At 37.9% G+C, this 15,071-nt stretch overlaps 1 protein-coding gene across 6 annotated transcripts in view; it reads right to left on the bottom strand.

Annotated features, from left to right (window-relative positions):
• The window catches only part of CEP170 (centrosomal protein 170), a 91,806-nt gene that overhangs the window by 62,554 nt on the left and 14,181 nt on the right, over nucleotides 1-15,071 (bottom strand). For all 6 annotated transcript variants that reach the window (XM_061991060.1, XM_061991061.1, XM_061991058.1 and 3 more), the window contains one exon: nucleotides 2,061-2,206. In XM_061991060.1, coding sequence (XP_061847044.1) covers nucleotides 2,061-2,165 — 105 coding nt within the window. In that variant the 5' untranslated portion in view covers nucleotides 2,166-2,206. The remainder of the gene's footprint in view (nucleotides 1-2,060; nucleotides 2,207-15,071) is intronic.

Consider the following 15,071-nt stretch of genomic DNA (forward strand, 5'->3'; position numbering starts at 1 on the left):
ATCAATTTTGATAGTATGAATAATGTAATTGTTCTACCTCAGAGAGGATTTCTCCAACAAGTTTCAAAATGCTTTCTAAACATAATAGTGAAAGAAGGAGAAAATGTGGTATTTATCTACACACACAGTGATGCATTGGAGCAGCTAGCTAAATACAAAGGATGTAAACGAGAGTAAATGTTTGTATCCTCATACACAAACAAAAAGTCTTACAAGAACAGTGTTAGAAACTGCTTTGAGGTCTAATTCTACCAAGCACGCAAGAGAACTGAAATGTTTTTTAATAAGGCTTTTATAACATGTTTTCTGTAAAGAGATTATGAATACAAGCATTAAATTCTGCTTTCTTTATCATGCATTGTCCACATGCTTTGCAGAAAGAGAACAACCAAGTCGTCAAGAGTGAACGGAAGGTCCTACACAAAGAACCATACAAACAAAGAGCCATACAAACAGAACAAGAGCACATTATTAGCTTCTCTTTTGGTGGGTTCCTCCCCTTGCAGCAGCATGTGGTTTTACAGTCATGTTGGCATGTAGACCTGACATAACAGCAGGCTAAAAAGAATATTTTTTAAAACCCTGAGGCCCTTTGATTCTTTTCACTACCTCTGAAATCAATAAACAACAAACAACATTTACAAATGACTGGAATCTATTCATAATGTTAATCAAAGAGGCAGCTACTCTTGACAGTGATGATGACTGGAATTTTGTAATACAAAATAATAAATGTTTGAGTATTCAGTTTCTTTCTAAGGAGTGATCAAGCATGGACAGATGACAGGAGAGAAAGGAAGAAAAAGCTCCCTTATTCAGAGACAATAACCCATCACAACAAGGTAGTGGTAAAATGTAAGCATTTTTTGATTATAATCTTCCAGGTGGGAACCAAAAGGGTGGGGCTTTTTCATTGCTTTTTTTGTTTTGTTTTGCATGTTGGTTTTTTATTCCTGTTTGTGAGTTTTTAGTAACTTCCCACATAAATCACCACAACATCATACTGCCTGCCTTTAAAGAGGAATTAAGAGTATTTTCGACTACTTCCTAATAGGACAAAGTATTTCCATCACCAATAAAACCTTTGGATGCCTTCTGAGGTTAACAGGCAAATGCATTTTATTAGATACAGTACATTTTGAGCAATACAGATTAACATAGGTTTCCAGGCAGTTCCTTGACAAGTAAAATTCTAATTTGGCCATTAATGGTTGTATAAGGAACTCCTAGGAATAAAAAATCCAAAAGATAATATTTTATTGAGTAGTAAGAAGGGTTGAAAATCTGAGTTTTGATGTTCAATTTTCTTAAGAGTTCTACAGTAAACAATGATTTCAAGAAGAAATTCTCCAAAAATCACCATTAACCATAAAAAATATATATTTTATATATATATATAAACTATAGGTATCTAACTATGTATCTGAAGTAGCTCAGAGGACTATGGCTTTGATCAAGCAAAGTGCATGCAACAGGTCTATATTACACTCCTCTAAGTTCCGCATAGAGATCCTCAAAAGTTGAGGAACCTACTGAAATATCAAACTGCTTTGCCTTGACTTGTATTTTTACAATTCCGCTGAAATTATTATGGAGATGAGTCATTCAACTTCCTCAGAGATAGAGAAGTATTCTTCTCTACTAATTTCATTTGCCTTTGAACAACAAGATCAGGATATGAGGATACAGTTACATCAAATCATGTGACTAAATTAGATTACAAGTTGCAGAGAAAAGAAAGGTTGTTTTAAAAGCCTTCAGTGCATTTAGCGTTATTACATTTATGGAACACATGGTCTATTTACATTACTGATCATATTGCAAAAATTAATCTTCTATTTTTACGTTCTATATGTCATTTATATGAAGAAAATGTGATTCTCTGCACCTCAAAAGTAATTGATTTATGGCAATATATTTAAACTAATGCTTTCCTATGAAAACAAAAGACCAATCAAAACAATTACTCCCCCAACATCTGGGGATTTCAAAAGGGTCATAAAACTAGTGCAGTAAGCTTACAATTTTAGCAGTTGCACATGGAAGGCTGATGCAATTACCTGCAACATCAGTTCACAGTCATCTCTTCCAACAAAAATCATTTCTCGTGGCAGCCTATGGCGGGTGCCTCCACTGCTCACCAAAAACCAGGATGTTAAGCTCATTTTCTGCTTAGCTGATAAATCCTTGGCAGAGCTACGTCATCCTGCAGTGAGAGAGAGAGGAAAAATTCATTTTAGTTATTTTTAGCTACAGTTCCTGCTCAGCAAACACTGTGAGGGGAATACAAAAAGGCTCTGAAAATACAGCATTCTCAATAGTATGTACTGAATCCAGCAGTCACAGGAAGTGACAGGCTCGAGATTTACATAGTCTGAGGATCTGCTTCATGCAACTTGGCAAATTTAAGTGGTGGTAAGCTTCTTCAAAACGAATAAGCACCTAGTTACAGCCAAAGTCGTCCATCAAGTTGTCAGAAAGCTTTTAACATTTGACCGCTTATTATCAGGATAATTGCTACATTAATGTTTCCCTATCACAGCCAATAAACATGGTAAATGTTCACAAATACAGCAAGTATTGTATGTCATTACATTCTCCTGAAAAAAAACCAACCCTACCTCATTTGGTTTTAAGCTCAGGTCCTCTGTAGAGCATGAAGTGAAAGCCTGAATTAAAGGAGTTTTTCCTTCTCATATAACTATAGATTTTCTCAATAAAGTTTATGTCTTGGAAATTTAACAGCACATTGACACTTGTAAACAAAGAACAGCAAAATGAGTAATTTAGAAGACAATTATAAGTAATAAAATTGAAAGCAGTATTCCTACAAAACTTTACATTAATTTTCCAATAAATAACATACGACATATTAACACAGAAAAAAAAACCACATCCAAACACAGCTCTTTAAAAAGTCATAAAATATTAAGTAAAACTAAACTTGAAAATTAGATAAAATCTTTTATGGAAAACTTCTTCATATAACATGATCTATTTGAAACCAGACAAAAACATGATTAAAAGCATTCTCCAGAGTAATTCAATGGTTGATATTGGAAAAGTCTTTAAGAAGTATTCCAAATCTCTCTGTAAGAAAAAGCAAGCTATACATTCATTACCAGCCTGTACTCATGAAAAGAGAAGATAAAATAAAAGCAGCAAGTTAGCATTCCTCTCAGTACCAAACAGTTGGCATTTCTCTTCTGTCACATAGTCACAGAATCTTAAAGGTTGGAAGGGACCTCGAAAGATCAACCTAGTACAATCCCTCTGCCAGAGCAGGACCACCTAGAGTAGATCACACAGGAACTCGTCCAGGTGGGTTTTGAATGTCTGCAGAGAAGGAGACTCCATAAGCCATCTCTGCAGGCCGTTCTAGTGCTCCCTCACCCTCACAGTGAAGAAATTATTCCCTGTGTTTCTTTGGAACCTCTTACATTCCAGCTTGTACCTGTTGCCCCTTGTCCTATCTCTGGACATCATTGAGAACAGCCTGGCTCCATCCTCCTGACATCCACCCTTTATGTATTTGTAACCATTAATGAGGTCACCCCTCAGTCTCCTGTTCTCCAAGCTAAAGAGCCCCAGCTCCCTCCGCCTTTCATCAGAAGGGAGATACTCCATTCCATCATCTTTGTGGCCCTGTGCTGAGCTCTGTCTAGCAGCTCCCTGTCCTCCTTGAACTGAGGAGTCCAGAACTGGACACAATATTCCAGATGCAGTCTCATGAGGGCAGAGTAGAGGGGAAAGAGAACGTCTCTCAACCTGCTTACTACCCTACATCCCTTCTAATACACCCCAGGATGCCACTGTCATCCTGCTGTTCACCAGGACCCCCAGGTCCCATTCCCCTACATTACTCTAACAGTTCATTCCCCAACCTGTACTGCTACATGGGGTTATTCTTTTCCAGATGCACCACTCTATACTTGGCCTTATTGAATTTCAGTAGATTTCTCTCTGCCCAACCCTCCAGTCTGCCCAGGTCTCATTGAATGGCAGCACAGCCTTCTGGTGTGTCAGCCACTCCCCCCCAGTTTAGTATTGTCAGTAAACTTGCTGACCGTGTCCTCTGTTCCCTCATCAAGATCATTAACGAATATATTGAACAGTACTGGTCCCAGCACTGCAGCCTGAGGGACTCCACTAGATACAGGCCTCCAACTAGAACCTGTCCCATTGATCACCACTCTCTACCTTCTTGTCTTCAATCAGTTAACAATTTACCTCACCAGCTGACCATCCAGCCCATACTTTCCCAGTTTTGCTGCTACGATGCTGTGGGGGACGGTGTCAAACGCTTTACTGAAATCAAGATAAATCACAGCCACTGCACTAGAACCATATAGCCACCTGGTTACACCTTCATAAAAGGCTATCAGGTCAGTCAAATATGACTTCCCTTTAGTAAAATCATGCTGACTGCTCCTAATGACCCTCTCGATCTTTAAATGCCTGGAGACAGCACCCAGGATAAGTTGTTCCATCACCTTTCCAAAGATGCAGGTGAGGCTCACCTGTCTGCAGTTAGCCGACTCCTCCTTCTTGCCCTTTTTGAAGACTGGAGGGACATTTGCCTTCCTGCGGTCCTCAGGAACCTCTCCTGTTCTCCATGACTTACTGAAGATGATGGAGAGTGCTCTAGCAATGACTTCCGCCAGCTCCCTCAGCACACATGGGTGCATCCCATCAGAGCCCATGGATTTATGTACATCCAGACAGCTCAATGAATCCTTCACCCAGTCTTCAGCAACCAAACAAAACTCCTCCTTTCACCTGACTTCCTCTGGAATCTGGGGCTCCTGAGGACAGTCTCCAGCAGTAAAGATAGAGGCCAAGAAGGCATTCAGAAACTCTGCCTTCTCTGTATCCTCTGTCACCAGGGCACCTGCCTCACTCAACAGTGGGCCTACACTGCCTCTAGTGTTAGTTTTGTCCACAATGAATTTGAAGAGGTCCTTTTTGTTTTCCTTGACCTTCCTTGGAAGGCACAATTCTAACGATGCTTTGGCTTTCCTAGTTGCCTCCTTATATCTTCTAATGACATTCTTGTATTCATCCCAAGTGGCCATCCCTTTCTTCCATGATCTATATGCTCTCTTCTTCCACTTGAGTTTGCCCAGTAGTTCCCTATTTAACCATGCAGGTCTCCTGGCTCCCTTGCTTGATTTCCTATCTGCTGCAATGCTCTGATCCTGAGCTTAGAAAAAGTGATGCTTGAATATATACCAACTATCTTGGGCCCCTTTATCCTCTAATACCCTGTCCCATGAGATGACTTATAGCAATTGCTTGAAAAGGCCACAGTTGGCCCTGCTAAAGTCAAGGGTTGTGATCGTGCTTGGTATTTTGCTCCTACCACACAAGATCCTGAACTCTACCATCTCGTGGTCGCTGCAGCCAAGCCTGCCCTCAACCTCCACCACTAAAACCAGATCCTGCTTGTTTGTGAGTATCAGATCCAGTAGTGCTCCTCTCCTAGTTGACACAGCCACCATTTGCATCAAGAAGTTATCATCAATGCACTGAAGGAACCTCCTGAACTGTAAGTGGCTAGACATGTAGGTCTTACAGCAAATGTCTGGGTAGTTGAAACCCCCCATGAGAATCAGGGCCTGTGATTTTGAGGCTGCTCCCAGCTGCCTGTAGAAGGCCTCATCAACTTCCCCAGACTGATCAGGTGGCCTGTAAGAGACATCCACAACACTGTCACACATGCCTGCCTGCCCCTTAATTCTAACCCACCAACTCTCATTTGCCCCTCATCCTCACCTGGACTTGAGAATAATCTGCACAATAACAAGAATGCAGTGAGGTTCTCTAAACCAAGACTAACATGTAAACACACAGTAAGACAACAAGCCCAGCACTGTCCCATTAGACAAACCACAATCAAGGAGAGACACCACAAATTATGAAATCTTACAAAGAGAACTGTAGTAAGCCACAAGTAACAATGACAAAACAGGTATGTAAAAACCAGTAAGTCAAAAGCAACCATATTACGTACTAAAACAGAGCTGTCACCTCACAAAATTTTCATTTAAAAACTCTCATAAAAAGAGCTGTCAACTCAGTTTAAAAGAAAGTAATGTAATTCAAATGGAAGAAATTAGAAAGGTTTAACATGCTTAAGATTTACTTAATAAAAAAACTAAATACGTATTGCAACAAAGTGTCTCTTACACAGTGGTATCTACAATAGAATTATCTTTCCACAGCTGTATCACAAAACATTCTTCATATGAAACTTGACATATGTCCACTTAACATTCTACAAATTAACAAAAGAAGTGATACGGCATCTCTAGTTTCATTTCATTCTTAGAAAATAGGAAGAGTACATGGTAAATCTACAATAATAACGATGAAATAAAATTATAATACATCTAGTTACCAAATCAATTTTAATAATTAAGTCGGTTTATTCATCACGTTTGAGATTAACATTTGTATTTTTAATTTAATGTAGCTTAAAAGTAGAATCAAATGCCATTTTTCCATTCCTTTTAAGAAAAACATTGAAAATGGCTAGTCTAAATATCAGTTTTTAACAAGTAAATTAAATGGATGTTTGTCAGTACACATGCTGTTCAACATTAAAGCTCCTCATTCCGTTTATATTTTACTGCCTTTTAAATCTCTCATCTGCTTACTGTAACGTTTACACCACTTGGCCTTCCTACTCTAACTGGAAATTTATATAATTGGAAAATCTCCAAGAGCATATAAACTATTAGAAAAAGTTCTTAGTCAAATATTTTGCTTTAGTTTACATAGGCAGACTGTCAATAAAGCAGAAAAACTATTTTTATTTATAAAACAGACAAGTAGGTCAACTAGAGCTAGAAAGAAACCAAACCAAAACAAAACCCCAAACCCTCCACAAATTATAAAGCCTGACAACAAACAGATTAAATATACTACACATAGCTATCACTGCCACATAGCTTGGCAGGACATTTGTAGTTAAAAGCCCATCACCATTTCTATCAAACTTAATAATGTTGTTCTCCTCACATAGTGCTGCCTCAACTGAGATGGATCATCAACCTAGATACATATTTTATTTTGAAGTATTCTTTAGAATAAACCAGTGTCTTTGATCAAAGCTATGCTGAAATTCTGCATATCAAAACTGTCTGAGAACAGGATACAGTAGCAACAGTAAACTTAGTACCAGAAAAAAGTACATAAAAAAATTTATATGAAACTGCAGACTTCTTAGTTATATAGACACTGTATAGACAATTATATCGCACCCCAAAAACTTAATGAAAGCTAACAATATTTTTAACACCCTATTGTGTTAAGTACTCTGGCTGTAGTACTCAGAAGAACAAAATGATGAAAGATTGTTCACTGTGTAGGAGACAACAAATTAAATTACTATATGACAGGTGCAAAATCATTGTCAGAAGTGGCTATTTGATCAAAGGTTACACTGGCTTCAAAAAGCAATAAGCATTCACAGAAGAAAAAAAAAAAAAAAAAAAAGACTGTTAAATGAAGTGACCCCAATTGCAGCTCAGGAACTGCATGTGCTGTGCATTTTGAGAGGTTCTAATGAGGTTTCACTTACTATCACCTTACTTAATAGACCCTCTTCCTTATCTATCGTTTGTTTCTGCAAAACAGAATGCTGACCCAGACGGGCCTAGATGGACCTGTCTTACTCCACTACATGCTACACTTTTTAGATGAAGTATTTACCAAAATATTATGATTTCTATCCTAAAAAATGAATTTTGAATGCTTTATTAAAGCATTTCAATTTATTACTTTCCTAATGTGGCACTATTGTACTGTTTACTAGTTTGTTTGAAGAATACATTTCATTGTTAAATCTTAATCATTCAAAGCAATACTTTGTTCTGGGCCCCTCAGTTCAAGAAGGACAGGGAGCTGCTGGACAGAGTCCAGCACGGGGCCACAAAGATGATGGAGTGGAGCCATCTCCCTTATGACAAAAGACTGAGGGAGCTGCAGCTCTTCAGCTTGGAGGAGACTGAGAAGTGACCTTAACATTTACAAATACATTAAGGGTGGGTATCAGGAGGATGGAGCCAGGCTGTTCTCAGTGACGTCCAGTGACAGAACATGGGGCAACGGGTACAAGCCGGAAAATAAGAGGTTCCAAAGAATACAAGGAAGACTTTCTTAACTGTGAGGGTGATGGGGCACTGGAAGAGGCTGCCCAGATGGGTTGTGGAGTCTCCTTCTCTGGAGACATTCAAAACCCACCTGGATGAGTTCCTATGTGACCTACTCTAGGTGGTCATGCTCTGGTAGAAGGGTTGGACTAGGTGATCTTTTGAGGTCCCTTCCAACCCTTAAGATTCTGTGATTCTGAGATTCATTCTAGATAGCCCAATTCAGGTGCTGAGACATCTATTTCAACTGCAAAACACTTGTCTGCAGAAGACACACCATTTTATGGTGAAAGACGATGAATTTCACAAGGCAGCAATCAGCATATAAGAATGAACACATGGGTAATAAATCACTTGAATGACACACATGATGCAGCAACAGAGAAGTTGGCTGCATAATCTATGTAAACACACTTCAAACCTAAGACCCAAAGCCCTGTATTATGTAGCCAAAAGATGGGTGTAACCAATTTCAAGTATGTCTAAAGAAACACTGCCAACATTACAGTTTTGCTACCGTAATGTTACTGTAAGTAAAAATCCTTAATAATCTCACATGTGAACAATCTGTAGTTTACATTTTGTATTTGTGTTCTGTTACAGGCAATTAGCTGTTTCGAAATATAAACTATTAGCAAGTACTGAGATGCCCAATTCCACAAACAAAAAGCTACGTTTAAAATTTAAACTTAACCTAAATATGCCTTAAATTGCAATTTGTAAGCACTGTCGTACTCCATATTAAGACTGAAAACTTGAATGTAACTCAATTGTCCTATCACTATACAACCATTTCTTTCCAAGTCTACGTTAAAATAACACTTAAAAAATCCTGCATAGAATAGAGACACGGTACTGACAAAGCTTGATGTCCTATATCGCCATTACTTGCCCTTAACAAGTTCCTTTTCCCAGCTGCTGAAATTTTTGTTGAAATTACGTTTACCTTCTCATACAATTGTCCAGTATATTTGGGGAAACTTCAGAAGACACTACCTAAGCAAAAACAAGGTTAGAGGCAAATATTCTATGCTATTACCTTTCAGAAAAAGTATAAGTAGCACCTTCCATATGCAAACTGGTAACTGAAATGTGACACCAGGTTTGTACCTTTTACTGTTGCTCTTGTGCAAATCTATCCAAAAGCAGAGACGCAATGGGCTTTTGAAAACATTCCATGTGTACATTAGTTCAACAAGTATACAAATAAATTGTCTCAACTAGTCTGGCTACACAGAGGATGTTCCACAATTTGCTTTAACTACTTCTTTTTAATATTATAATGCTAGTTACAATAAAATAAAATAGGGCATCTTTCCCCAGTACTCTCAAGTCACCTACTGTTGCTGGTAGAGAATAAACATGAAGGTAGAAGACCCAGAAGGAGAGAACACCACTGCACCTGGAAAAGACACTTGAGCTGGAGCTAGGCAGACTCTGGAATGAGGAATCAATAAACACAAACATGGGGTGTGAGCTATGACAAGGGAGGAATCAGAATTGAGAAAGCACTAGTGGAGACAGTGATGACTGGAAAATATCTAAGTTGAAGCTCATTCCCAAGTCACAGAGAAATGCTGTCAGCAAGCAACACCCGCTGGCAAAGTGCCTACTGTGACTGCTTCATTGACTATGCAATGTAATTAAGAATACCAGTGCCAGCAGCTCTATTTTTGACTGAAATTGATCAATCTATGCTATAGAAAGAAAAGAGCAAAGTGAAGACTACTCTATCAACATAATTTATATTAAAAAGTAATCTACATAGATAATTGACTTAAATGTAGGAACTTATAAGTGGAAAACTCCACAATAACACCGTCTACTCTATAAAACACACTGAAGTTGGGCAGAATCACAAGCAGTGTTCCATGGGAAAATATAATTTATCTACTTACATACTTTCTTTAGAAAATAACCTTTAACATCATTGCCACATAACATTTTAACCAAGGCTCTGTCTTAAACAGATTAAACTAAAAAGCTTAGCAGTCAGTTAATTAGTTTTTTGTCTTCCCCTCACCAAATGATTAGCCTGTGTCTTATTGCTTGCACATCACTATAAACCTTTTGTAAATTATTAACTTCCTACTGACTATCTGCCACGCTCTTCACCACAGCATGGGAAATTCATTAACACTTAAGGTAAAATATCCACAAATATCTCTATAAACACTAGAAAGGCTTTATTATAAATGGGGAACTGTAGAGAGTGCTTTTTAAAATACTAAAGTATTAAATTAACTATTACATCACTTAAGTTATTTAAGTATTAAATACTTTAGTTCCCAAACCATAAGCACTTTATCTTAAGGTACCTAGTTTTATACAATGCTACAGGTGTTCAAATGGTCTCATTTATTTCTGTTACAACACTGAATACCTAATTCTTTTACAAGTAAGGTTAAAGCCACAGGTAGGATGGCTACAAAATTAAGACCACATTTTCCAAAGTATGGGTACATGGCTCATCTGCCATTATAGGGACTATAAATACAGGAAAATAACTAATACTCTTTGGTAGCTTCTAAATATTTTAGTCGTCAAAACTATCCTTGGTGCCTTCATAATCCCCTGCTTCTTTCACTACTCAGAGTTTTGTCATCGCAGAAAAGGAGACACAGGCCTCCCAGACAACACCCTCCTAGATGAAACTATTCTCACCAACTCCTTGAGCTAGTCCATCAAGTGAATTTGTTACTAAAGCAGGCATCTTGTGCAGGGAAAAAGAAAAAAAAGGATGCATGGCTAAAGAACCTTTCCTTGAGAAGTGGAATTAAATCTATGTAAGCCATCCTTCATGTCACAATAGTGTGCAAAGTTGCTTCTCAAACCCATTAAATAAATATATATCTAAATTGAAATGGTTCAATCACAAATGATTAATAAAAATGTTTTTAAATAATTTATGGACCTTCTGACCTCACAGTATGCTTCACAAGGGGAAGAAAGAAAACTTCAGTGATAGCCATTGCTTGCCAAGCAACATGAGATACAGCTATACAAGTTTAGCACAGTGAAAAGACACTATCCAAGTGATGCTTTGGTCAAGTCAAACTGGATCTAGCTGTCAAGTGACAATATTGTTCACTCTGAGGCTTGGGTTAGTGTCATAAAACATCCATAAAGGTTAATCAAAATATATCCTTAAAAGGCTGTAAAAAACCCTCCAAAAAGAAAAATCAATGGAGGTATAAATAAGGTAAATTAAAAACATTGAAACTTTTAATCAATATTCCCCAGAGAAAATGAGCTTGCATACTTAGGAAAGTTGAAGAAAACAATCCTTTTCAGTAGTTACCTCACCAGCCAGAACTGCTTTTATCAAATCTTTCACTGACTGGAAAATTCCTCTGAACGCAGCCCACTAGAAACACTGAAATGCTATATACAGCCCTGAACTGTTCCATTTCACACATTATTACTAGTTATACAGTTCACGAAAATTTTATGCAATTGTTTGAGAGTTACACCGACATAACAGAGTAGAACTGGATGGCAAACACGTAAATAGGTAAAGTGGAAGAAAACAGGAAACCCAAGGGAAGAAAAGTGAAACAATTCAATTAATTAATTCATTAATTCCTTGCTCAAATGAGGAATAGAAGTATTTAGGATGACTGTCCCTATCATTAAACCAAAACATCTCATAAAAATCACAGTTGTTCTTTGTTGGCAACTGACAATAGCATTGAGTATTCATTCTGCTTCTGTTTCACCTTAGCTCAAATATCCAAAGCTGACCACAATTTATTGAAAAACAGATTAGAAAATCATACTAAAGCATTTTATTGTGTCTAAAGTATGTACTTTCAGTGTCCATTGAAAGATGTAGCCATGACTAAATTCTAAAGAACGAGGGAACCACTTAAGAACAAAGAAATCCTCTTAACCACTAGCCTACAAAAATGTTCTCTTTTTGCCCCTCTCCTTTTTTAGCCTTCTATTATTTTTGTACACAGATATGGAGGGAAAAATGCAACAAAATAAGTATGTAAGCCTCCTTGAATCTTGGTCTACAAAATCACCTGGGCCTTTTGCTTACATAGAGAATTATGCACTTGCAACACCTGCTAGATCCAATATTTTTTAAAAAAATATGTTTAAAGGTATTTTAAGCTTAAGGAAAATTGAATAAAATACACAACAGAAATGTAAACTAGAGCAGGAAAATGCCTTTGTAAAACATGAAGAGATCAAGCTGAGTCATGCTCCTCACTTTTTTTTTTAATTAATACATATTCAACACAGCTAGATATGCGGATTATCTCTATCACCTATCATAAAAGACTAACTAAATGAGCAAGAGTTCTATCAAATCAATAAGCAACAGCAATGTATTTCTCAGGAGGTCTCTGGCTAGGAGAGAAAGGAAGTAAAATCAAATAAAAAAAAGAAAAGAAAGCTGGGGAGGAGGGTGGAAGAGACATACAGCCACGCCTTTGGCTTTAGAGTGATGAAGCTGGAGGCTACAGCCTGGCATCCAGACGATTTGACCCTAGAGTCAGATTATCACAGCAAACTCTTCAGCAACATTTGTGGGAAGAAGTATTTCTTCCCCAAATTTTAATTACAAAAGGCATAAAAGCTTTCTATCTAGTAATGCTAATAAGGATGCAGATTTTCCTCCCGCATTCAATGAGTTGATACCTCTGCAGAAGGGACACAGATCCACGTCGCCCTGTGCATCTGATGGAGCAAGGACAAGAAAGCAGCTCAGGACCCTGTGTCCCTCCGTCAGTCAGCAAATCTGTCCTGTAATGCAGCTACAGCTGTGGGACTGCACAAGCATACTCTTTCTCTGGTCCAGGTCAGAATTAGATCTATGTCTATTTTATTGCTGTGACACACAGGAATAGCTCTCTGAACACCAACTGAAATAAACCTCTTTTTCTGCCAACAGTGCAGCTGCACTGAAAGTTGCATGGGGTTGTGATTTTGAGGGACAACAAATTAAAACACCATATCCTACTCTGGTTTTGACGTAATAATGACTAAAAAAAAGTCTGAAAGCTTTTTCTTTGCTACTATACTGATATCAACATACAAACGCTGCAAACAAATGTACAAAAATAAGGCTTATCTCATGGCTATCAATCATTTGAGTGCCACAATATGCTAAGAGATATTATTTGCATGAATAAACAAGCAGGATGTCTAGAACTAATAGCTAATAATAACCAAAAAAAAAAAAAACCAAGGAAAAGAGACTAAGAAGCTACAAAGGTAAAAAAACCAAACAAACCTAACATCAAAATTTCTAGCAGAACCTAAGAGATCAAATTGTATTAAGAATAGTAGATTGAAACAAAGACTTCAAGAACTTGACAAGAAGTAAAATACTGGGTTATCTTTACAGAGAATCCTGGTAAACATACAAACTCAAAAGATGGATTAAAAAACCTTGCACAAGACTAGAACTGTACATGGAAGTAGTCCTACACAAAAATCATAAGCCTTTTTGTGCATATATTGTTGTTACAATAATCAAGGGTAGAATCATAAGAATGGTAGGGGCTGGAAGGGACCTTTAGAGATTATCTAGTCCAGCTCCCCTGGTTCACGTAGATCAGGTCACATAGGAACACGTCCAGCCGGGTCTTGAAGACCTCCAAGGAAGGAGACTCCACAATCCCTCTGGGCAGCCTGTTCCACTGCTCTACTACCCTCACATGGAAAGTTTTTTCTTTTGTTTAAGTGGAACTTTTTATGTTCCAGCTTCATCCCATTGCTCCTTGCCCTGTTGCTAGTTACAATAGAAAAAAGAGTTGCCCCAACATTCTGACACTCACCCTTTAGATATTTGTAAATATTAGTAAGATCTCCCCTCAGTCTCCTCTTCTCCAGACCAAACAGCCCCAGTTCCCACAGCTTTTCCTCATATGAAAGATGTTCCAATCCCCTGATCATCTTGGTGGCCCTGTGCTGGACTCTCTCCAGAAGTTCTCTGTCCCTCTTGAGCTTAGGAGCCCAGAACTGGACACAGTACTCCAGATGAGGCCTCACCAGAGTAAAGTAGAGAGGGAGAAGAACTTCCCTTGACCTGCTGGCAACACTCTTCTTGAGGCCATTGGCCTTAATCTAAACATGAGATTTCAAACTTTTAGGAGCATAATCAGTTACCAGCCACTAAGATAAAGCCATTAAAAGACTTAAAAAAAGCAATTCTCTTTTATCCTTTCATAATAGATAATGACAATATTTTGTATGTAATACAGAAAACTGCTCATTTTGCATTCCTAATCTTTACATTCGTCATGGTTTAACCCCAGTCAGTCAGTATGCACCACACAGCTGCTCATCTCCCACCCAGTGGGACAGGGAGGAGAAGCAGAAGAAAAAAAGTAAAATTTGTTGGTTCAGATAAAAACAGTTTAATAACTAAAATTAAATATACTAGTAAATATTATTATAGTAATTAATAGGAATTTAACAAAAAATGAGAGAAACAAAATCCAAGAAAAGACAAATGATGCATCATGCAATTGCTCACCACCTGCTGACAGATGCCTGAGCAGTGATATGCCCCTTCTCACCAACTCCCCCTGTTTCTGTACTGGGCATGATGCTATATGGTAAGCCTCTATGAGTAGCCTCTAGAAATTATTGTGGCAAGCAGGCCTAAGAAAGTATAGCCAAACCATCTTTATGAAAAAGCTTCCCTTAACGAAAGCTACAGAAATACTTCTACCCTGCCTCTATATTACTATATTATTAAACTAAATTACTGACAAGATAAGCAAACAGGAAAATAATAAAAAAAAAACCAAACCACAAATTCAGGCAGAATGTAATCCTAAAGAAGCTGGCAAGTCCTCCTCCTCCTTCACTTCTTATTCGCATTGCCTCCATTTTGGCATATTCTAAGTAATTTTGTAGGTTGTGTATGATGAGGAGGTCTTACTTGCATGGGCC

The sequence above is a fragment of the Colius striatus genome, chromosome 2, assembly GCF_028858725.1.
Source record: "Colius striatus isolate bColStr4 chromosome 2, bColStr4.1.hap1, whole genome shotgun sequence".
NCBI lineage: Eukaryota > Metazoa > Chordata > Aves > Coliiformes > Coliidae > Colius > Colius striatus.